The 24,759-nt window shown below is 41.1% G+C and overlaps 1 protein-coding gene across 4 annotated transcripts; it reads left to right on the forward strand.

Annotated features, from left to right (window-relative positions):
* LOC139446829 (interleukin-17 receptor D-like) lies at positions 1 to 24,339 on the forward strand. Of its 4 annotated transcripts, none has more exons than XM_071228169.1 (6): positions 1 to 94; positions 9,684 to 9,793; positions 15,280 to 15,318; positions 18,523 to 18,684; positions 20,810 to 20,857; positions 21,665 to 24,339. In XM_071228169.1, the coding sequence occupies exons 2-6, from the start codon at positions 9,781 to 9,783 to the stop codon at positions 23,146 to 23,148; spliced, it is 1,746 nt and encodes a 581-aa protein (XP_071084270.1). In that variant the 5' UTR covers positions 1 to 94; positions 9,684 to 9,780; the 3' UTR covers positions 23,149 to 24,339. The 4 variants fall into 4 exon arrangements, with proteins under 4 accessions (XP_071084270.1, XP_071084269.1, XP_071084272.1 ...); XM_071228168.1 differs by having other exon boundaries at positions 1 to 89; XM_071228171.1 differs by lacking the exon at positions 15,280 to 15,318 and having other exon boundaries at positions 1 to 89.
* The last annotated feature ends 420 nt before the right edge of the window (positions 24,340 to 24,759 follow it).

The raw sequence follows: 24,759 nt of genomic DNA on the forward strand, positions 1-24,759 counted from the left end.
GTCACAAGTGCTCCGAAGTCGTCAACCTAGTTCCAATAATATTACATTTTGATGGATAAACTTGACACACTGGATTATATATACACGTGGTAAGGTTTGTAGAGACATTTAACAAGTAGTTTCAATACCATTACAGCTTATACCAACCATTAATCCTCAGCCAGTTGTGAGTATTTGACACCAGATTTTCTGCTTTGTTTACTTATTTAGCCACTTCTTCGTTGACGTGTTGGTTTACTCTTTTCACCAAAACAGAAAATCAAATGTATTTGATAGTCGCCAAGAGTTCATCGATAATGATAATAGACAGCTCTCAAACCATGATAGCTTTTCTATTGTAACAGTTCAAACTGAATTACAGATTTGACTCACAGGGAGGCTCTCTGTCAAAGGTGTAAGATCTATACCGGAATCCCAAGTGGAACCGTGTTATCCTATGACTTCAATTTAAAATGAAACTTTAAAGTCAGCATTATTCCATATATATCGTGACCTGTCAATAAACAAATCTAGACCACTGTATTACCAGACAGGCCCGTGGCAGAAAGCAACATGCAATCAACACTATCGGAGTACCGTCTTATCATGGTTATGTGTATCCCCGTGTTATGGGTTTTTGGATGCTAAAGAAACATTCATAGTTTTCTTGCCAATCATGAGAACAACTTTACAACATCTCACTTACTCATAAAAGACAACTTACTCGTATAAACAAGCCATCATCTGAGTATTTACAATGTCTCTGTGACGCCACAACCCTTGTTATAGCGGGTGCAGGCAAAAACGGCACCTCAGCAAAACGTCACCGATTTCTCTGGCGAAAACGGCACTGCATTTGGCGAAAACGGCTACTATGTGTCGGGCGAAACGGCACCTCTATTTTTAATAATGATAAGAACGATTTTTGAAGTAATATATATGGTTTATATACGTGGTATTTGATGTATTTACCGATCACCTCTTCAATGATGGGATCTACGCATCTCAAACAGCGGAAAGGGAAGTCTTCTTTTGTCCGGCAATTTCTTTTTTACGGGCCACAGAAAGTCCAGTTCCACATACACAGTGGGTCCACTGGTCACAGTTATCACAGGATACAGCATGTTGATTTTTTCTGACATTCTTCTCGCATGCAACATTGAAAGGCCATTATGAATAATTATGACCTGACAGCACCTTGTTTGGCCTCTTAAAAAAATAAGGTGCCGTTTTCGCCAGGCAATAGTAGCCGTTTTCGCCTGGTGACGTTTTGCTGAGGTGCGGTTTTCGCTATGACCCTTTATAGACGGTGTACTTGCGATAAAATATCATAAACATGACCGTCTGAAAATGTATGATGTCTGAAAACATATAACCCGATGATAATCATTCATTGGGTGTTGTTGTGTAAGGTTTGTTTACATATTGTGAGCGCCAGTGTGCACACGCAACTACGTCATACGTCACATGCCCCACGGGAGTGACATCTTGACTATGTACATGATGTACATGTGGTCAGTTACGAACAAAATCATCGTTAAGTTCAGACGTCTTGTTGCTTGATGTTCCTCCCAGTCTAGGTGCGGGTCGTACAAGTACCTGAGCATGATGTACAGTCTTACAAATACACTACTGGTGTGACCATCTAATCCCAATTTTGCTCAGCCCTCATAACCAGCATGAGGTAGTAGCTACCTTAACTGCCCCCAAAACACATGTATGATAAAACAGGGCACTTCACTTTTGGAGGTTGGATACGGGCGGAAGTCTTTCCCAGATGCATTAGTTTCACGGGTCGGCTAATAATACTTACAGCATGTACAGTATGTTCAGCCATCTTAATCTGTATTTATGACTGTTTAAAATAGGGGTGTCATACTTGTTATTAGTCAATTTGCTTGTCAAATATTGTGTCTTTAAGTAAGGGTGAAACGACTATCTAATTTGTGGTGTCGACTCGTTGGCTGAAGTAGTCGACCAACAGTGGACTAGTTGCTTGTTTTGGTTGCCTTTGGAATTGTTATGTTATAAAGACTTGATGAAAAACCAACCTACCCTTTGAGCATATCTTCTTTTCATGATATATATTATATGCCCATGGTGGAAACCAAAATCAATTTTAACATTTGTTTAATTACAAATCTGTGTTGTCATTGATTGTTGTCTTATTGATTATTCATAGTCATCTGCAAGCAAAATTTTTATTTCTTCCCTTGAGCAAGTTCACAATAAACATGATAAAGTTTAGATACAAGCAGACAGCCTTGTTTTTTATATATAGCATTATCAAGTCATCAAAAACATTTTGATTTGTTAGTTATTTGCAAATGTGAGCTGAAATACATGAACATGGTAATTGTCTTCATATGTACATGATATATGAGGTACCATCGGTACGGAAAGTAGACTGTCAGTATGTCACACACAAAGTGACTTTCATCATCATGATCATGTTCATAGCTTACCGAAAACTAAAAACGTACCCCATATAATAAATTTTATCCACTTTTGATAACCTCATTTCCACAAATAGACTAGTCATGTCAGCCTTAGTCGTACGCATGTTAAATATACTGATCATGTTGATTGATTACCATGATTATCATGATTATATCTAGGCTCTTCAGTGAGTTCATTCTCCAATTGTTATCATCATGATGATCAAACATTAAATACGATTCATGTCAATAATTACCTCCACTGAACTTGCTTAACAAATCCTGTCCTCCGTTGTTTTACATTTAACATTTGTACATGTAACAGCTGGTTGTAAGAACTTGTTTGAGGGGATATATGTTTCTCAGACAGGAGAGGGCCAGGTCCTCAAAGCGATATTCCGTTCGTGGTGCTCTCTATACTATCGCTGCCACCAGTCAAAACTCCCCACAGTGATAGATGACTACAACCATGCTTGGAGCTGAACTCGCAGCCGATTGACCGTTATGTTTACAAACAAGTGACGACTGTCATGACGCCGAATACACTTACCCCTGCTAAATTACTTTCTTTCTTTGTCAATTTGAATTTCTATTTCATTAAAACTATCATGTTATTGATATGGTAAGAATGTAAGGGAGAAGTTGGTTGATTTTCCGTTAGTCTGCAATCTCGAACCAATCTGGTTATACAAACAACAAAGTAATTTCATCTTGAAAACATGGTCAGTCGTAAACCTTTTCAAGATGAAATATGATAGCATTCCCAAACACATAAAGATAAGTATAAATGTTACTACATTTGGGGTTAGAGGGCAAATTTCAAGATTCCTGTAATGGCCGCGCCCGCACTGGTGGCAGCGATGTTACCGAGTGTGTACATGGTGTAAGGAAGGTGTCACGCGCTGGGAGCTTGAGAAGAGGGAACTCCCAACCATGTTAACCTGCTTGAGCAGTGAAAGTAAAATACCCTATCCTTAAACTTAAAGGAGATTAGAAGGGTGATCACCATGGTAACAGAATCTTTACAGGCTAACATTACACAAGGTATTAAGAAGTCTGTGGAAGGAAGTGAAAATCAATGCAGCATGGATCACCTTTTGCAAAAATGCATTTGTTCCCATTATCATTCCCAATATCATTATCAGCATGATCACCAATAAAAGAAACAAAAATAGTAACTAACAGACGAAGTGTTGTACATGCTGTATGTGAACCATGAAGATCTGGGTTGGAATAGGTCTTCAGCAACCCATGCTTACCGTAAAAGGCGACTATTCTTGTTATAAGAGGCGACTATAAGGGATCGGGTGGTCAGACTTGCTCATATGGTTGATGCATGTCATCGTATCCCAATTGCGTGGATCGATGCCATATGACTTCAGTCACTGGATTGTCTGGTCCAGACTCAAATATTTACAGATCGCTGTCATATAGCTGGAATATGGCTGAGTGCGGCGTTTAACAACAAATAAACAAACAAACAAACAAAACATTCTGTATGTATGTAAGTTTTTTTATACTTTATTTAATTCTATAGTCCTTATGACATTGTATAATTTAATACAATGAATAATGTATATATTCATGTTATATTATCTGAATGAACAGAAAACCTCTCAAGTGTGTTATTTCACATGTTATCTTTGTGTATGGGGGGGCACGGGTGGCCCAGTCATCTAAGCCGCGATCCGCTGTGCAGAGTTGCGTGCCTTGGGCACGCCAGAAATCTGTGATTGCGGGTTCGAATTCCTGGTTCCTGATTATGTTTCCTGGTTTGTCAGCACCATACCCGTGCTCGTAGGTTTCACCAAAGTGGTAAACGTCTGAGACCTGCATCACTTTGGGCTTTCCTCCCACATTAAGCTGACACGCCGCGATATAACTGGGATGGATACTGTTAAAAGCGGCGTTAAACCCAACTCACTCACTCACTTTGTGTATGGACAATGAGAATACATCCAACCTGTCACAATATTCCATTTTCCAAAACCTGATGCAGATTTCAGTTTTATGATGAGCAGATTCATCACTGCATGTTGTAATGGGGAAGATCTTTCTCTCTATTTATAATTGATATGATTAACTTGTCATTGTCAATGTGAATGAGTCATCATCGAGAAGTATTTGTATGTTTCATGTTATTTAGACTAGTTGAAAATGATTGAACAGAGACTAAACTCAGCTTGTACATAACACATTAAGACATTGGTGATTAAGGTGGTCTTCAGGAAATACTTCCTGCAGTGTGACAGATCAATGCTTAGTGATAGGGTGAAACTAAGACCTGACCTGCCTACACTCATCGCTAATCTCAGCCAATGCTTCACCATGGTCCTATTAGCTGAAGTCTCAGGACGAGGATAATGTCACCATGGTCACACTGAAATGATGGTACAATGAAAAATGTGCCAATAATTATTGTCATTATGATTTTATTTTGATTGGTTATCCTGTACCATGTGTACTGATTCAGTAAGCATCGTAAGTGATTTTCACTTTTTTTAGGATGTTTTCTGGATATTGTGGGAAAAAATGTTAATTATTCACATGATTATTCGTGATAATTTCAAATGTCTAATTTCAGTGTTCAGTCATTCATTAATTTTATTCATGACATGCACATACCCCTAGTCATCAATTGATAACACTGAATAAGGTGACTAAAATGCAATTTACATTTGAATGTTAAAAATGTAGGACATTGTGAAAAAGTTGTTTCAGATGTGAAATAAATACTATTATCTCTTGAGTATAGTGTGCACCCAAGTATAGTGCGCATCCCCCTCTAGGGGATTCAGTATTTTGGAATTTTTATTTAAATATGAGCAGAAAACAATTACCTGGTACACATGGTACACATGACATGTTGATTTACAACCAGGAACATTTGGCGGGCAAACTCAGAAAAATCATTTTTCTTAAAATTGAGATTTTTTAAAGGTTCTTATTTTCCTAAACATGCTTAACATGCTAAATTCAGAGGAATTGTGCATTGAATCTTAACATTGCATTCAATGCAATGATGTTGTTTTTTAAGCATTAGAGATTCTATTATCTATATTTGTGTTGTTATCTTTTTGGCTTGTTGTTTAAAACAGCACTCGGCAATATTCCACTCAGTTCTGTAATTAACTGAATCTGGACCAGACAATCCGGTGGTTGATATCATGAGCATCGATCCATGCAATTGAGATACGACGACAAATATCAACCAAGTCAGCGAGCCTGACCATCCGACAAGCATAGTTGCCGTTTACTCACCCATGCCACCCAACTCACTCACTCACCCATGCCACCCAACTCACTCACTCACCCACCCAACTCACTCACTCACCCATGCCACCCAACTCACTCACTCACCCACCCAACTCACTCACTCACCCATGCCACCCAACTCACTCACTCACCCATGCCACCCAACTTACTCACTCACCCATGACACCCAACTCACTCACTCACCCATGCCACCCAACTCACACACTCACCCACGCCACCCAACTCACTCACTCACCCACCCAACTCACTCACTCACCCATGCCACCCAACTCACTCACTAACCCAACTCACTCACTCACCCACGCCACCCAACTCACTCACTCACCCACCCAACTCACTCACTCATCCATGCCACCCAACTCACACACTCACCCATGCCACCCAACTCACTCACTCACCCATGCCACCCAACTCACTCACTCACCCATGCCACCCAACTCACTCACTCACCCATGCCACCCAACTCACTCACTCATCCATGCCACCCAACTCACTCACTCATCCATGCCACCCAACTCACACACTCATCCATGCCACCCAACTCACTCACTCACCCACGCCACCCAACTCACTCACTCACCCACCCAACTCACTCACTCATCCATGCCACCCAACTTACTCACTCACCCATGCCACCCAACTCACTCACTCACCCATGCCACCCAACTCACACACTCACCCATGCCACCCAACTTACTCACTCATCCATGCCACCCAACTCACACACTCATCCATGCCACCCAACTCACACACTCACCCACGCCACCCAACTCACTCACTCACCCATGCCACCCAACTCACTCACTCACCCATGCCACCCAACTCACTCACTCATCCATGCCACCCAACTCACTCACTCATCCATGCCACCCAACTCACACACTCATCCATGCCACCCAACTCACTCATTCACCCAACTTACTCACTCACCCATGCCACCCAACTCACTCACTCATCCATGCCACCCAACTCACACACTCACCCATGCCACCCAACTCACTCACTCATCCATGCCACCCAACTCACTCACTCACCCATGCCACCCAACTCACTCACTCATCCATGCCACCCAACTCACTCATTCACCCAACTTACTCACTCACCCATGCCACCCAACTCACTCACTCACCCATGCCACCCAACTCACTCACTCATCCATGCCACCCAACTCACTCATTCACCCAACTTACTCACTCACCCATGCCACCCAACTCACTCACTCATCCATGCCACCCAACTCACACACTCACCCACGCCACCCAACTCACTCACTCACCCAGCCACCCAACTCACTCACTCACCCATGCCACCCAACTCACTCACTCACACTCACCCACGCCACCCAACTCACACACTCACAGTGTCAATTCAATACTGTTAATTAATAGCTGACTGGCTATTTAAGTAGCATGATCAGTGACACAAAAAAGTGAAGACATTGATATGAAATCAGTGTTATCATTCAGCCCCCCCCCCCCCCCCCCCCCCCCCCCCCACACACACACACACACACACACACACACACACACACAGTGGGGCAGATATCAAACCCACCAGAAACACTCCTGATCAAATAACGATATGCATTCATATGTCTGCATGATGGAGTCGTAACAGACTACAGGTTCATAATGTTGATGATCTATCATGTTTACAACATTGGGGTTTCAGTGTATTCCAGGGAACATACAACAGTATGGATTGACAATTAGTGTCAGAGACCACTCTGCTCTGGCTGTAATTACAGTCAGGGTCATTGTCTGGTGTACGTGTTGTACATGTGTCAGATACTGCAGAGTTGTCAGAGCCGGCAAATGTAATTCAGGCAAATAAATGATAGTATTGAAGGAGCTGTGTCTGCCGTAGACCACGTAGACTGGCACACAGTGACACAACTTTGAGTTTTACTGCGTTTATTGGGGCATACTAACATGACTTTATCACAAGGGCCAGTCATGCAGGCCGGTATCAAATTATTTTCTGTTGTGTTTATGATGTTATAGGTGCCATAAGGATCTATATGTTGAAGTGTTGATTGATTGTGAAGCAGGTGGTGATGTGTGTGCTGGATGTGTTACAGTGAGCAACCCTTGTGAGTCCTGCTACTGTGTGTGGACTTGTAGGCATACTGTAAAACCTGGGGTGGGGTGGTGTCTTGGGTTGGGGTCTTGGGCTGCGTTTATATCCCTGGCTGAGAATGGGGTGTAAAGTTACTGTAAACCTATGTGCTATTTTATCCACATTAGTTATTTTATGTGAGACTGGTGTTTATTCTTATGTGTTAGCATACCAAGTTGCAGCTTTCGTTAAGTAAAGTTGTCAAGCTTGTATTTGTGGTAGTGATGACATATCAATGCAGAGCTCCAGATAAGCTGCATATCTGCGTGAAATACACATCAGAAATGCAGAAATATGCAGTAAAATAAAATCCAAGCGTATCAAATACGCAATGGACATTACAGATACGCTACAAAAATAAAACTTGTGCGTATCATCAAAATATTGTGAAGTAACCCCTGCGTATATTTGAAATTATAAACGGGATTCCGTCAACCTTGCCCAACTCCACGATGACAGTTACATCAGATCATTTGCCATCACACTTTCTTGTGGAAGTATCGTGGTGTTTTTGAGTCCTATAAAGCTCTCGAACACACACAACAACAGTTTGCAGAGACTAGATGAATAGTGTTTTTAAATATTTAACAAATACCACAAGTGTAAAAACTAGTGGGTAACAGAAATTTGAATACCCAGATAGAATTACTGATACCCAATGATTTTAAAATGCACACAACACCAAAAGCTTATCTGGAGCTCTGCAATGTGATCTTGCTAAGCAAATGGCTGATCCAGCATTCTTAAAAGGGAGTGGGCCCAAATCCTCAGATAATTGTACTGCCTACAACATTACAACATACTTCATTTGGTTTTCAAAAGGAGGGTGGGGGTCTTGTTGAGGATTGCAGGTATAACCGGATGCAATATTTTGCATCCTACTTGCACATGTATTGAGAATGAGGACATATCATTTGCTATTGCATTCCTCGGGTACAAAAAAAGTATGGCTGTTTGAACATGTTGAATCATAAAAATTGTAATTCTTTGTGGATTACTTGTTCTATAATGTACATATAACAAATTCCTGATATTATTGTGTCAGTGGTGTAACAAAATTCTAACTACAGTACACTTCAGGCTTCTGAGGATGTGCTATGATATATATGACATCAGTAAAAGTCTTAAGAGAAGCATGTCACATGTCGCCTGCCTACGACCCGCATGCTGATGCCTTTGACTCCAAGTTTAAATAGGGTTCCCCTTTGACAAATATATATCATGATATATACAGACCTGGTTATATCTGTGTATTGTATCATGGTTATAGTGATGAAATATTGTATCCTATTACTTCGGTTTGACATCGGGCTGGTGTATATGAGGATGTTATGCAGTATCACAATATAACCGACCCGTGAAGATCCGGGGTAGAATAGGTCTTCGGCAACCCATGCTTGCGGTAATAGGCGACTATGCTTGTTGTAAGAGGCGACTAACGGAATCGGGTGGTCAGGCTCGCTGACTTGGTTGATGCATGTCGTCATGTCTCAATCGTTAAACAACAAATAAACAAACAAACACAAAACAGCCCTTGTAAATCTGTCACCAACGAACAGTGATGCCGGAACCTATCGCCTCACCAATAATTTATCATAGAATAGTTTATGATCAACACAGAACCAGGCTCAGAATTATACGTCTCCAGCTGGCATGGTTAGGTGCTTGTTAGGCTTTTCCGTATTTAAACCGTTTTGTTTCTAATCAATAATGATGATATATCATATGACATTATGTTATGACATATAAGCATGCAAAAATATTCAACATGCAAGAAAACTGTCATGAAGATTGAAAAATATCGTTTTACATATCGTCACGTTGTAAACATGGTAAATGCTGTTTGGTCATGTTGGTATGAAACTGTTTCAGATGTGCATGGTTACGGTCAAAGAACTTCCATGTTGTCTAGACAACCAGAAGAACGTGATGGAAGAAGCCAACAGAGGCTAGATGTCATTGGCCAGCCATGGGAGAACCAGGTAGGAATGTCCACCTATATTCTGTGGACTGGACTTACTGTTTGACATGTTAGAAGCAGCAACAGACTACAGAGATAGTGTTGTCGCCAAGCTTTGGCTATCATTATGATCATACGCTATGGCTTGTCTTGTAGTTACCATATTTCCTTTATTACCCTGGCCTTGAATAGACCCGGGATCTTCATTGAACGGTGGGTAGTTTTTATAAAAGTATTATACTCCATTAGTACCTTTGTGTTTGAACGAGCGTCTGAAAGAAATATACACTAGTGTGTTTGTTTGAGAAACTACAGTAACCATGTTTGGCATGTTTAAAGCAGTGGTGTTCCAGTTGAATATGGTCTGTTGTGGTTGTTTTTCCTGATTGTTATATTATTTACAGTCAAGTCTTGTTAATCCGACACGTTTGTTGTTGTTTAACACCGCACTCAGCAATATTTCAGCTATATGATGACGGCTGGAAAAATAATCGAGTCTGGATCAGACAATCCAGTGATTGACATCATGAGCATCGATTCACACATTTGGAATATGATGACATGCATCAAACAAGACAGCGAGTCAGACCAACCTGTCCCGTTAGTCGCATAGTCGCCTTTTACGGCAAGCAGGAGTTGCTGATGACCTATTCTATCCCGGATTTTCTCTGGGGTAAACGGCCATGTAAAATCAGTGGGATGACGTCACTAGAGTTTTATGAATGTTTTCCTCCACTTGTGAAGATGTCAAGTTGAGACTGAGAGCTCTCATAAAGCAGTCATTGATAACAAAGGACTGGTTGAAGGTTGTGGTGTGTATGAGTTGACAACTGTGTTCCTCTGCACAGCAGTTGTTTGTCATCTGTGTAGATTAGTGTCTCAAGCTCACACCAGCCAGGCTGTAATCATGGTAATGATGTATTGACCAGGGATCTTCTCCCTTCAACACACACTCAGACAATTAACGACTTACAGATGGAATACCGTCATCAATATTCTGTGGATACTGGCTGGTAAGGAGATAATAATCCTGTTGTATACATGCTGTGAGGTTATAATGGTTATAACATTGTATAATGTAAGTCAATATGTGTGTGTGCATGTGGCAATGATTGGTGAAAGCTGAAGGTTTATTAGAGTTGTGGATGTAGTGGTATGTAGCACATTATTTCATATCTGATCTTTTGGGTATGTTGTATTTTTGAGAGTTAAGTGAATGTTGTATTTTGGAGAGTTGTTAAGTGAATGTTGTATTTTGGAGAGTTGTTGAGTGAATGTTGTATCTTTGAGAGTTGTTAAGTGAATGTTGTATTTTTGAGAGTTGTTAAGTGAATGTTGTATTTTTTGTATTACATCTACATCACCAGCAATATTACATCACCAGCAATATTACATCTACATCACCAGCAGTATAACATCTACATCACCAGCAATATTACATATACATCACCAGCAGTATTACCATGATTACATCTACATCACCAGCAATATTACATCTACATAACCAGCAGTATTACCATGTTTACATCTACATCACCAGCAATATTACATCTTCATCACTAGCAATATTACATCTACATCACCAGCAGTATTACCATGATTACATCTACATCACCAGCAATATTACATCTACATCACCAGCAACTTGCCGCTTCTCTGCAGTAGAGATGTTAGATATGAGGATACCTCCAGAGAAGGTCACATCGCCCAATCCAAATGAAGGCTTCACATGTTCTAAAGTCAGTCACTTATCAGCTTTCTAAAAGGATTTGGCTACATTTTTTCACCACTTACTTGAAAATTTTGATTTGTACAAAGGAAAACCCAAACAGAACACAAATATTCCATCAGAAGTACCGGTTCTTGACTTGATGGTGCTCAGAAACAACACGATGTATGACATGTACACAACAATATGATGGTGCTGCTATACTTTCGACTTTTGGAACTCGTCATTTTGTTTCTGTTTTTGACATTTTGGAATCAGGTATGTTGGTTTGCATGCATCACTCACTCACTCACTCATCCACAGACCTTCACGCAGAGAGGCATCAAAATATACCATTGTGTACATCTGTAATGTAATCCGGTGGTTGATAGCCTAGCAACGGTGCTTGTTGTTAGGGTGTGATCAGGACACATTCCATGATGAAACCCAATCAGTGTTTTGCAATCACTTATAATCCATTCGTGCCAGGTGGGGGTCATCCTGATTTTTCTTGTCACTATTGTCGGTCACAGGTTCAAACATGTAGGGGTAAATCTTCCTCAGAAATCAAATTCATCTCCCGAGAAACATTCACATTTCATGATACTGGCAAGTTAGTGGCAACTTATAAACTTGTGTCACTTGCACCATTTTATACACAGATCAGCCAATATTTTAAACAAAGGAAATTCTGCAACAAAATAAATCAGATGAGTACCTTAACACAAACAATAAACACAGTTGAAAAAATAGCATGTTTCACACATCGTTTTCTCACTGAATAGTGACCTCAATTTGTGATATAAATGGCCTTTGTCACATTTCCATTGTTGAAAGAAAAAAGAGTATATTTAAATCCTTTAATCTCACTCATAGGAAGGAAAGTACAGTGTACAAATGGTCATTGCTAATTGTGGAAAGGAGAATGTCTAAGGGTTAAAGAATTGGTTTCCTTTGCCAAGAACATGTGCAGGCGACCACGGAGGCTGGAGTGCGAATGGAGGGGTGGGCTTGTGCGATCAAACAGGTAATTTCAGAGGTCATGTAATTTCCTCCAAGACCAAAAATAGAGCCTTTGTATATAATGGCTCCGCCTCCGCTGTAATTTTGTTTCTGCCTATGAAATTGATAGACAAAAATACAATTAACCTTGTTTTCGAACCACTATCAATCGTTTGAATACGATATTTGCATTAACGCATTTATGGTGTATCAAATCTGCAAAGTTGTATACCCATGAAACTTGCACTTATGACAAATGTAAGATAAACATAGAGACTGCTTTCATCCTGTATGTGATTATTATTATTCTGAATGTCATAATTAAGCATTCTTTCCCTCAACAATTTGAATTGGTAGTCATTAATGAGCATGTTCTCTTGGGGACTTTAAGCACTCTGGGTAATTAATGCATGGATTGAGATTTGACACCACGGAAGAAATGCAAGGACGCATTCATTTCTTTAAGGTATGTGACTTAGGTGAGGCAGGCCCTGTATATTCCCGCTGGAGGAGTTTTGAATTTGAGAACAATCTTAGGTTTTTTTCACATACCGTATTCAACGTAATTAGCGCCCCGCTCTAATAAGCGCCCACGACAACATTTGCAAAGATATTGGCTAGTGAACAATCCCAATTAGCACCCCTTACATCCCAATGTACACCAGACTTATATATTCTAGTATGATACGCACTCGTGTGATATATGCACCCTTAATTATTGGCAATTCAATTCTGGAAAAATATATCTGTCGTACAAAAACATTTCAGGCTGTCAGCATAAGCCATGAAATTTATCTTTCAGCTCTGTTTTTTTCACCAAAATAATAATGTAATAAGAGACCCTATTTTTAATTTTGAGAGAGCGCCCTGGTCGCTTATTACGTCAAAAACGGTATGTTTAAATATATCACCATTAAGTTGGTTTCACCAATGTTAACATTTTCCTCTTTATAGTGCAATTTGTTACAAGCATAAACACAGGCCATAAACAGATAAGTATGGACATAATAATACAAACATGTAAAAATGTACGAAAGCAAGATATTTGATTCCTTTAACTGTTAGTCCTATTTGTAATTGTCAAACTACCAGTATCAGTGTTATAATGGGGTGGCCTATGAAGGGACAGTAATAGAGGGACATCACACCTGTATCAATGGACAATAATCCTTAGTAAGGGCCGGATGTGTTTAAGGCAGTGTCAGTATGATGGATAAATGCCCTCTTATGTATCACCAGCTGTTGGAGGCACCAGGTAACGTGTGATATCCGTGTTTAGTTCATGTCCTGTTATAAAGTTGTGGCTATAAATTGTGTAGTGAGTTGTGATGTCAGTTTTTCTTGTGTCATGAATAAACACTGCCTCAGTGAGTAATGTTACTTAACTTTACTTTCCATTTTGTTATTGCAAAAGTTGCTGTGATTTCTTGCGACATACAGATCAGTTGACTTGTTTATCCATAGTCATTGTTGTTTTCTTACATCAGTTGAACATAATGTTGAATGGTAGATCTGTCTATCCATATCTGTATATGATAATTTTTATTTTGCTGTGATGCCTTCAACCAGGTAGAATGGTAGATCTGTGTATCCATATATATATGGTCATTTTTATTTCGCTGTGATGCCTTCAACAAGAGAAAATGGTAGATCTGTGTATCCATATATATATGGTCATTTTTATTTTGCTGTGATGCGTGCTAGTGAGTGTTGAGTGTGGTAAGCAGTGTTGAGTGTGGTAAGCAGTGGTGAGTGAGTGTGGTAAGCAGTGGCGAGTGAGTGTTGTAAGCAGTGGCGAGTGAGTGTGGTAAGCAGTGGTGAGTGAGTGTGGTAAGCAGTGGCGAGTGAGTGTGGTAAGCAGTGGTGAGTGAGTGTGGTAAGCAGTGGCGAGTGAGTGTGGTAAGCAGTGGTGAGTGAGTGTGGTAAGCAGTGGCAAGTGAGTGTGGTAAGCAGTGGTGAGTGAGTGTGGTAAGCAGTGGTGAGTGAGTGTGGTAAGCAGTGGTGAGTGAGTGTGGTAAGCAGTGGCGAGTGAGTGTGGTAAGCAGTGGTGAATGAGTGTCGTAAGCAGTGGTGAGTGAGTGTGGTAAGCAGTGGTGAGTGAGTGTCGTAAGCAGTGGTGAGTGAGTGTGGTAAGCAGTGGTGAGTGAGTGTCGTAAGCAGTGGCGAGTGAGTGTGGTAAGCAGTGGCGAGTGAGTGTGGTAAGCAGTGGCGAGTGAGTGTGGTAAGCAGTGTGGAGTGAGTGTGGTAAGCAGTGGTGAGTGTGTTAAGCAGTGGCAAGTGAGTGTGGTAAGCAGTGGTGAGTGAGTGTGGTAAGCAGTGGCGAGTGAGTGTGGTAAGCAGTGATGAGTGAGTGTGGTAAGCAGTGGGGAGTGTGTTAAGCAGTGGCAAGTGAGTGTGGTAAGCAGTGGTGAGTGTGGTAAGCAGTGGTGAGTGAGAGCGGTAAGCAGTGGTGAGTGAGCATGGTAAGCACTAGTGTGTGGTAAGCAGTGGTGAGTGTGGTAAGCAGTGGTGAGTGAGAGCATATAGCAGTGGTGAGTGAGCATGGTAAGCACTAGTGTGTGGTAAGCAGTGGCGAGTGTGGTAAGCAGTGGTGAGTGAAAGCATTAAGCAGTGGTGAGTGAGCATGGTAAGCACTAGTGTGTGGTAAGCAGTGGTAAGGACTAGTGAGAGGTAGGTGGTGGTAAGTGCCTCTTGTCACACTTCAGGATATACAGAAGTAGTGAATTTCAGGTGTCAAATGTGTATTTGTGGATCCAGTCTTTCCTTGTTAGTTTTAGTAATTCTGTGATTTATTTCAGATTTTAAGGTGTCCATGAGTACCCAACAACCCCGCAATCGTGAGTAATCTCATACCTTGAACTTGTCAAAAGGAAGTGTAGACCTGGGCGAGGAGCTGGTTGATAGGGTGCATAAGGGTAGTGATGCGAAACAGCGAGCATCCCATTTAATTGTGTGCACAGTGAGGGAGGTGAATTATTGTACGCCCCACTGGCTGCAGAGATGGTGATTGTGATGACAATGAATAAGCTTTTAGAAAATAGGAAATTATATCCTTGAAAAACATGCAAATAGACACAACAGGGTAATGCGGTTACATTCACTGTGATTCATGGTTAACTGCATCTGAACTTCTGTTATGATTAATAGTTTTAATTTAAATTTGATGTTTATGGAAACCCTGCATTAAACTGTTACATGCAGTTGATAAAAATGGCGTCCTGGACAGACCATCACACTACCAAGACCCTCCCATTATTTGTATGGGTAGCTGTAATGCAGCAGTAGTAGTAGTAGCAGTAGTAGTAGTAGTATCAGTAGTAGTAGTTGTACTAGTACCGGTAGTAGAGAAGCAAGATGTGTTGTGTATGAATTACCTCCGATAACAGTGATGTCATATTCAGTTCTCTCACCCTTTTAACAGCAATCGGTCATGTAGTTTGTCTGAGTTCAATGTTATTATCAAACAATTTGGGGTTGGAATAGATCTCCAGAGTGCAGTTGTCCGACACAGCCACTTTTTGCTAACTGCAGCTTTAATCAGCACACAACACCGTCATAATATTCCTGTAAAACACAGAACAATATATTTATAGGTCCTTTTTTAAAGTAGTCTTAAAACATTTGAATATTTTTCAGCCTTTCGTTTAGCCATGCTCAGATAATGGTTGACTCTTTGAAGTGAAGATAAGATAAACTTTTCACCGTCTGTGTACATATTTTTATGTAGAATACTGCATGTCATACTGCATGTTGCAGCCAAAGTTAATGTACCAAAAAGTACCAAAAGACCCATGAAGATCCGGGGTAGAATAGGTCTTCAGCAACCCTTGCTTGCCGTAACAGGCCACTATGCTTGTCATAGAGGCGACTAACGGGATTGGTAGTGAGGCGGGTGTGTGGTAGTGTAGGGGGTGTGTGGTAGTGAGCCGGGTGTTTAGTAGCGAGGCAGGTGTTTGGTAGAATGGCAAGTGTTTGATAGTGAAGGGGGTGCTTCGTAGAGAGGCAGGTGTTTGGTAGTGAAGGGGGTGTTTGGTAGAGGCAAGTGTTTGGCAGTGAAAGGGGTGCTTCGTAGAGAGGCGGGTGTTTGATAGTGAAGGGGGTGCTTCGTAGAGAGGCGGGTGTTTGATAGTGAAGGGGGTGCTTCGTAGAGAGGCGGGTGTTTGATAGTGAAGGGGGTGTTTGGTAGTGAGGAAGGTGTTTGGTAGTAAGGCGGGTGTATGGTAGTGAGGAAGGTGTTTGGTAGTGAGGAAGGTGTCAGGCTCGCTGACTTGGTTGATGCATGTCATCGATTCCTATTGGGTGGATCGATGTTTATGATGTAAATCACTGGATTGTCTGGTTCAGACTCAATTATTTACAGACTGATGTCATATAGCTGGAATATTGCTGAGTGCGGCGTAAAACAACAAACAAACAAAGCAAAATGCATGTTTGATACACACCTTCAACACAGCATGGACAAAAGTGTGCATTATACCCAAGACAATATGGAATGGTCTAAACATACATCACAACCTACAAGTCGTGTGTCAAGCAGGCCACAATGGCCTGTCACCAGATTTAGGGCTGAAATAAACCCAATCTCAGCTGACCCAAACTTGAGGGGCAATATCTGAAGTCAAGAGGGCAGTATTGATTGTGTGACGCAGTGATATAACTGAAATATTGTCAAAAGTAGGGTTAGAAATTGGCACTAGTCCTGTAGTCCTTGCCAAATTGCCCAATAGTTAAGGTATCATAAGGACGAGAAGAAATTTGCCACTTTTAACATTGTTTAAGAGTTTTGCTCCATGTTATCACTATGAGGACCAGTGGACTAAAAATGATAGTTTCCACCCCTGTAAATACTGATTATCATCCTGTGGTGTTTATCATATGGAATGATTTTTTTTCTTCGGATCAACAAATGGTCAAATATGCCTGAAAGCAGGGTTAGAAACTAACAGTTTTTGTCCACTAGTCCTTATAATGATAACATATAGCAAAACCCTTAAAATGGGCCAGTTTCTACTAGTCCTTAGGATACCTTTACTATTGGGCAGTTTGGCAAGGACTACAGGACTAGTGCCAATTTCTAACGCTGCTGAAAGTATTTTTCAGATATCCTGAACATGTAAACTTGTGCTGTAACCATGGTAACAGGAAGATACAGATACCCTCTTAGTTCTCTCAGTTACATACAGCAGTGTCCCCGGCTATTAGCTGGCCTGTGCTATTAACCCCCCAGAAAACAAGCAATTAGTGTTATTTTACATGTTATCATACTTCCATTCCTGATGTAAGAAATAATGGTATATGAATACACTGGGGCTCTAATTCTAGTATGTGTCACATCATTTTCACAGTTAATAAGTGATTTGAGACCATAGTACTAAATTCAGTCTGAAACTCTGCTGTAATTTAATAACGGGCTTCATTGTGTTATTGGAGAATGAGGTTGTGTGACAAGTCTGTTACACGGATGAGACTGTTGGCATGTTTGTTGAGGGATTTGTGCAATGCACATGAACATGATGAAGTTGACTAACTTGTGAATACTTGTGAGTGTAATTGAATCGTAATGTCACAGAAATAATAGCCGTAACGTGTTTATCCATGTTTATCTACAATAAATTAATTTTTAGATTTTCATCAAAATTGAAAAAAAGATAGACAGAAGACATCTTTTTAATGATCTGTTTATCTAAACAAACTGTTCAAAACATCTGTGGACATTCACTGTTCATGGACGTCATTCACACAAAGCAGAAATGTTTGATTGGAGCTAGGTATTGTTGAAGAAGCGAAGAAACAAGGGAAGGCACACCAATTTTCGTAGAAAATACAGTATTATGCAGGATGTTTGGTAGTTGGATGGGGAGGGATAAAAGTCAACTAATTTATTGTGGCCATACACACCATGCATTTGTAATGATAGGGAACCATCCCGTAATGTACCGTGGTGGTAATGCTTGCAGTGGTATAAGACTCAAGTGTTTATCATGTTTATTGTCTGCAATGTCCTACTGATAACATGTTACACGTTGTTCATGTCGTTGCAGCTGGGGGTCCTATCATTGAGGCCTCCCCAGATCCGGAGGAGTACAACCGCGCCCTCAAGATCATTCTTGGCACAGTCGTTGGTGTGATTGGTATTGTGGGCCTGATAGCCTTGTTTTTCCTGTTATTCAAGTTCTGGAGGAGGCGCCAGGATCCCCAACATGGTAGGTCAAGGCTCTGTCTTATGTTCATTGCTTGTTTTCATGTCACCGTGACGTTATTAGTCCCTTGGAGGGGATGTGGGGTATCTGTGGATACCATCTTCCCGAGGCAAGGGGGTTAAGTGACTGTAAAAGTCCTGTTCCACCCTTGTGGAACTACGCTGGAATTTCCAGGCACAAGTGTCTGTTATGCGCTATGTCCCTTCTATGTCCCTCCCATTGACCGATAAGATTCCATCTCCTGTAGCACTTGCATTTGCTTCAAACAAAATGGAACCAGTGAAGATCTGGGGTAGAACAGGTCTTCTGCAACCCATGCTTGTCGTAAGAGGCGACGAACGGGATCGGGTGGTCAGGCTCGCTGACTTGGTTGATGTATGTCATCGTATCTCAATGGCGTGAATCATGATGTCAATCATTGGATTGTCTGGTCCAGACTAGATTATTTACAGACCACCGTCATAAAGCTGAGTGCGGCGTTCAACAACAAACAAACTAATGTACCAAAAGCATATCGACATTTTAGACAGATGGATACTTAATTTTGTCAGATGTCAAAAGCAATTAGTAGCATCAATCGTCACAAAGTCGCACAGCATATCAGGTGCAAATTTCTTGAATCAAACAAAATGGCGGCGCCCAGTCACTTCTCACTTAAAGAAAAACCACACAAATTACAAAGACACAATCCCCATAATGTTTGCATCGTATTGATAAGAACCCAGCACATTAACAACGTGACACAGTAAATCACACAGCTTGTAACCATTTGTTGCAGTCTGTGTGATTTTCTGTGTCAGGTTCCATTGAAATGTGCCGGCTTCTCAACATGCTGATCATGATGTTAAAATTATTGGCCTGTTTTAGACATCTTCCCAAAGGCAAGGAGTTAACTGACTTTAAAAGTCCAGTTTCTACTTTCCACTCTTGCCGAACTAGGCTTGAATTCCTGGGCTCGATTGTAGCACCACAAGTGGTTATTATGAGTTATGTCCCTTCTAAGCCTCTGCTATGGACCAATCAGATTCCACCTCTCGTACCACTTGCATTTGTTTCAAACAAAACGGTGGCGCCCAGGTAAGACGATCTCATTGATAATCAAGAATCTATATTGTGATAAAACGGGTCTTACATCGCGAAGTACATCAAATCAAGTGAGCACTTTGATTAGAAACATAAAAAGTCTTGGAAATTATCTGTTGACAACGAGTTGGCAGTGCACATGCTTTGCAAATCCTACAATTGACCGAAATCTGCAAGACACTTTACTAACCGAATTTCGATTTCTGTGCATGATTTTGATTGGACTATGCATAGACTCATTAATAGTCCAGCCAAATTGTAACTCCATAATTCCTGACTAGTTGGGCAAGGGTGGAAACTGGACTTTTATAGTCCGTTAACCATTTGTTACCTCCCTTGCCTGGGGAAGATGGTTTCAGTAGAGTCACATAATGGCTTAGTTAATCACAAATTAGACTTGCTGGATTCCGGGGTAGAATAGGTCTTCAGCATCCCATGCTTGCCGTAAAAGGTGACTATGCTTGTCGTAGGAGGCGACTAACGGGATCGGGTGGTCAGGCTCGCTGACTTGGTTGATGCATGCCATCGATCCTAATTGCGTGGATCGATGCTCATGATATTAATCACTGGATTGTCTGATCCAGACTCGATTATTTACCGACCGCCGCCATATTGCTGGAATATAGCTGAGTGCTGCGTTAAACAACAAACCAACCAACCAACCAACTTGCTGGACTGAAAGTTCTCTAGACTCTGGACATGTTCTAGTGGTTATGATTTCAGGCTGTGGTGAGACACACATGACCTCGGAATACATTGTGTGCAGAGTTGCCCCAGACACTTGGGGTTGTGGGTTCGATTCCCGATTCTCCCCGATCATGTGTCAAGGTTTGTCAGCACCACAGGGGTGCTCATGGGTTTCTATGAAGTTCTAAATGTCAGAGACCTGCATCACTTTGGGATTTCCTCCCTCTTTGAGCTGACAGGCAACTTGAATACTATTCAAAGTGGCCTAAACATGATAAACTCACTCACACACCCACTCGGATCACATTGACTGATCGTGTGACCTTGTCAATGCTTCATGTACAAATGCTTGTTGCAGGGACTATTGGACGTGAACGAGCTGCCAGTCTGCGGTCCATCTCTATCGGTAAGTCACACAACAGACACATCAGCTATCATCATAGTCCAGTCTAGTTCAAATTTATAAACCTTCTTAGATCCTTTTGTGGTAAGTGGTAAATGTGAAAGACCTACGTCACTGTGTGATACAACTGAAATACTGTGGCATTGAACCAAATTCACTCACTCAATATGTACTGGGTCTTGACATAGCGTTGGATCGTCACAGTGAAGACCTGATTCAAATAGCCATGTGTGTACAATGGTGGCAATGTGTTCTTCAAGTGGCAGTTTAGATGTTGGAATGATGAACAGGGGAGATAGTTCTATGGATATGCAACTTCTTTATTATTATGAATGCAACGTTTCGGTGTAGATACTAACACTGTTATCCAACAAGTGATTGTCACATCTATCCCTAAGCATTGTAATAAAGGAGATGTTTATCTACAGAACTGTCTCCCTTGTTTCTCACCACATTGCATCAATATTGCTAAAAGTGGTGTAAATCCTTACACACTCCCTTCATGTTTTGTTTCTGAAGCGGAACTCAAAAACCATGAGAGATAGCTTAACCACACTTGGCACATAGATAGGTCTAGTGAAGAACTGGTGCTTTTTGATAGTTTTGGATTTTTGAAAATTTATTTTTCGAGTTACCAATTTCAACGACTTTTATTTAGACTGAAAAAGTAGTGCTGCTTTCCAGAGCACATCTTGAAAACAGTACAATATTTCTTGCCTTGCACACAACCGGACATGTCATATTGGCAGGTGATAAGAATACTTTGTGCTTATTCTAACAAGAATGAAACAATGTCATTGTGTGTTTCAGATGTCAGCAACAAGCAGCTGCCTGGCGTGCTGGTGCTGTACTCCTACGACTGCCCCATGCATGAGAAGGTGGTCCAGTCACTCGCAGGTTTCCTCATGGAGGTGTGCTGCTGTAATGTTGTGCTGGACCTGTTTGAGGAACAGATCATCCATGAAAGAGGTCTGGATGACTGGTTGATAGAACGGCTACAGGAAGTTGACTACATCATGGTTGTGTGCTCCGTGGGTGCTCGATTAAGGTGCTCAAAGAAGCGTGTGCGATTCAAAAGCGAGGCTAGCCGAACGTTGCCAGATTACTTTGCTGTTGCTGTGGATTATGTCGGTGAGAAGATGCGAGTTGAGAGGGGGAAGGGATTGCCGATGTCGAAGTTCATCACGGCGTTCATGGATTACTCTATGTCTAGTGATATTCCTCCGCAACTTGAAACTGGGACCAAGTTCTGTCTCATGAAGGACCTGAATAAACTGTATAACCATTTACATGGCCTGGAGCCTGATGATAACAAGTTCGAGGCCACCTACCCAGGGGTGTCTGAGAGTAATTACCATAAGTCAGAGGTTGGTGCTGAACTGTATGTGGCAATAGAACAAGCCAAGGATTACTTTCAGAGCAGCCCCAACTGGGTAGAGGACAGATTACAGCAGGCGGCACCAGCACAGAGTAAGTCCAAGTCTCGCCACAGACGCCACAACTCACAAGAACAACCTTTACTGGACCCAACCTGCACAGAACATGTGACACCTTCTATTACTAACTGTGTGGATGCAGCTGTTGAGGTGCACACTCTTCCGCGACGATCTAGTGGGAAAGATGCTGGACAGGTGAACCTATTTTTGTATAGCCGCCAGAACTCCCTGCCCTCATCATTGAGTAGCCGCCTCACTGTTCACACGTCATCGAACCAAGTGAATGTGTCTAAGAGTTACGACAGCTTCCGAAACACTGAGAAGTTCCGTGATTCCGACTCAATAGCGTGTGTGCTTTGTGGAAAACACTCCCATCCTGACGGCAGGCTGTCGTGTAAAGGACACAAGTCTGAGCAGTCGGACATAGAAGTGGATCAGGAATACAGCCAGTCAAAGAACAAAAGTAAATCGATGCCCACTGTGTGTGGGAACAGCCTGAATGGATCCCAGACCGTGCTACACGCCGAGGTTCACAAGGACTGGGACTCTGCTGGTAGAGTGTCTCCAATGTCTGACTTGCAGGAAACTGATTCCACTGGATCAGACACCTTGGAGAGAGACCTTCGGTCCATCACCATGCCTCCAACATTTGACAATGTACATTATTCGACATCAGCATATCTTCTGAGCGAACTTGTTCCTCTGAGAAGCCTGTCCTCCTCTGCTCTGGTGGTGTCCAACTCGGACCATCGTATCCGGCCTGTGCCGACACTTCAGCCAGTGGAACTGGGACAGAGTGACGAGTCCAATGGGAATGGTTTCTCACTCGGTCCAGTCATCAACTTAAACCATGTCTGATTAGGGCCCAGTAGTGCTTCACATTGCCCAACTCAGGGTTTTGACATATATATTATTTTCAGCCATGAGGACAGTGTCTACAGAAACGTCACTTGTCCCACAGAAAATTATTTGACAACAAAATCATCCGTCTTGAACAATATTACTTACCTTTCACGTATTTGAAGGTATTAAAATATTTTACTTATTTCTGAACCTTTCACACGAGGATAAGCATTCTATAGGTTCCTCTAGCCACCCAAACCACCTCCAGTTTGAAACTACTGGATGGGTCCTGATTAATTTTTACTGGAATTGTCTAGATGGCCAGTGTATTTGTTATAGTGTGCAACTGTATATTTATGTAATGTTAATCATGTTAATCAAAGAATATTTTCCGCTCATAAAACTCAGCTCTTGAACCTGGAGAGGATGTATTTGGTAACCATGGTAATAATGTGATTGTAATTTGACCTGATTTGTGTAATGATTTCAACAACATGAGGAGATGGAGGATAATCTCCCATATAATCATGTCATAGAATATATTTCTTATCTAACCGTGCTAACCAACAATAGGAATAAGATATAGCTCTGAAAATCTGTAATTTCATAAAAATACTGTGTTATGGGTAATCGTCAGAAGTTCATTGGTTCTTTGGACAACCAGAATAACCTCAGCTGAAGTACAATGTGAAACACAATTGAGAAATGTTGCACTTGCATCGTCCTCAGTGCAAATCAAATAGGGCCAGATTGTGATATTTAGTTTCATGATTCTCCACTGATCCTTGTACTGTGTGTACAATTACTTCACCTAAGATCCACAAACAATCGTCTGTTTTTCTTATTTTTCCATGTTATTTTCCCAGACCCAATGTGTTCTACCAATTTAGTCCTCCCTTGTTTGTACATATAATATCAGTTTCTTCGATTTCAAACTTATTAAGCTCATGTTTTTATGTGTGAGTATTGGACGTCAGATTATTTGTCACATGTTGAGAAAAAACAAGTAGAGAGATATATTGAATACAGATCGTAATCCCCCACAAACAAGCTTTGTGAGTCGGTGTATCAGAAAGTATTACTTTTTTCACACTTGTTGACCATTTGGACATGATGGTGCAATGGTACATTTTGGTATTTAATATTTTTCAATTTTTTAGGAACAGGATTGATGGATTGGTTTTAATAACTTTGTATTAAGATTGCTTTCATTTTTGGCATTTTCAAGATCAAATTTAAGATGTGAGATTGAATTAATTAATTCAAAGAAAGGGAAACATAATCACATTATGAACATTATTTCAGAATTTCCGCATATTTTGGTCCAAAACATCTCCTTGAAACATTCCATTTACTAGTGGTCTAGAAGTGCCTTTTCACATTTAAGATATTTCACCTTTGTTACATTTTTCACGATTTGACATAAAGATCAAATTATACTAATTATACTGTTGAGCCTATGGCTAGTGAATGATGCAATTGTACTGTAATCATGAAATAGTAATTAATTCAAGTCAGTATTAACACAAAGTAACATGTAACCAGAGGTCAAAAGTCAGAAATCTTAAGTTGTATCCATTTATCGTGTCCCCATGACTACAATGCTATCTTTTATTGGGAAATGAT

This window comes from Haliotis cracherodii, unplaced genomic scaffold, assembly GCF_022045235.1.
Source record: "Haliotis cracherodii isolate W230 unplaced genomic scaffold, xgHalCrac1.p SCAF_6, whole genome shotgun sequence".
NCBI classification, from domain to species: domain Eukaryota; kingdom Metazoa; phylum Mollusca; class Gastropoda; order Lepetellida; family Haliotidae; genus Haliotis; species Haliotis cracherodii.

Excerpts from the sequence above, each read along its gene's own strand:
- LOC139446829 (XM_071228169.1), top strand. Across the intron at positions 15,319-18,522 it reads TACCCAACAACCCCGCAATC|CTGGGGGTCCTATCATTGAG; the intron begins GTGAGTAATCTC and ends ATGTCGTTGCAG. Across the intron at positions 18,685-20,809 it reads GCGCCAGGATCCCCAACATG|GGACTATTGGACGTGAACGA; the intron begins GTAGGTCAAGGC and ends TGCTTGTTGCAG.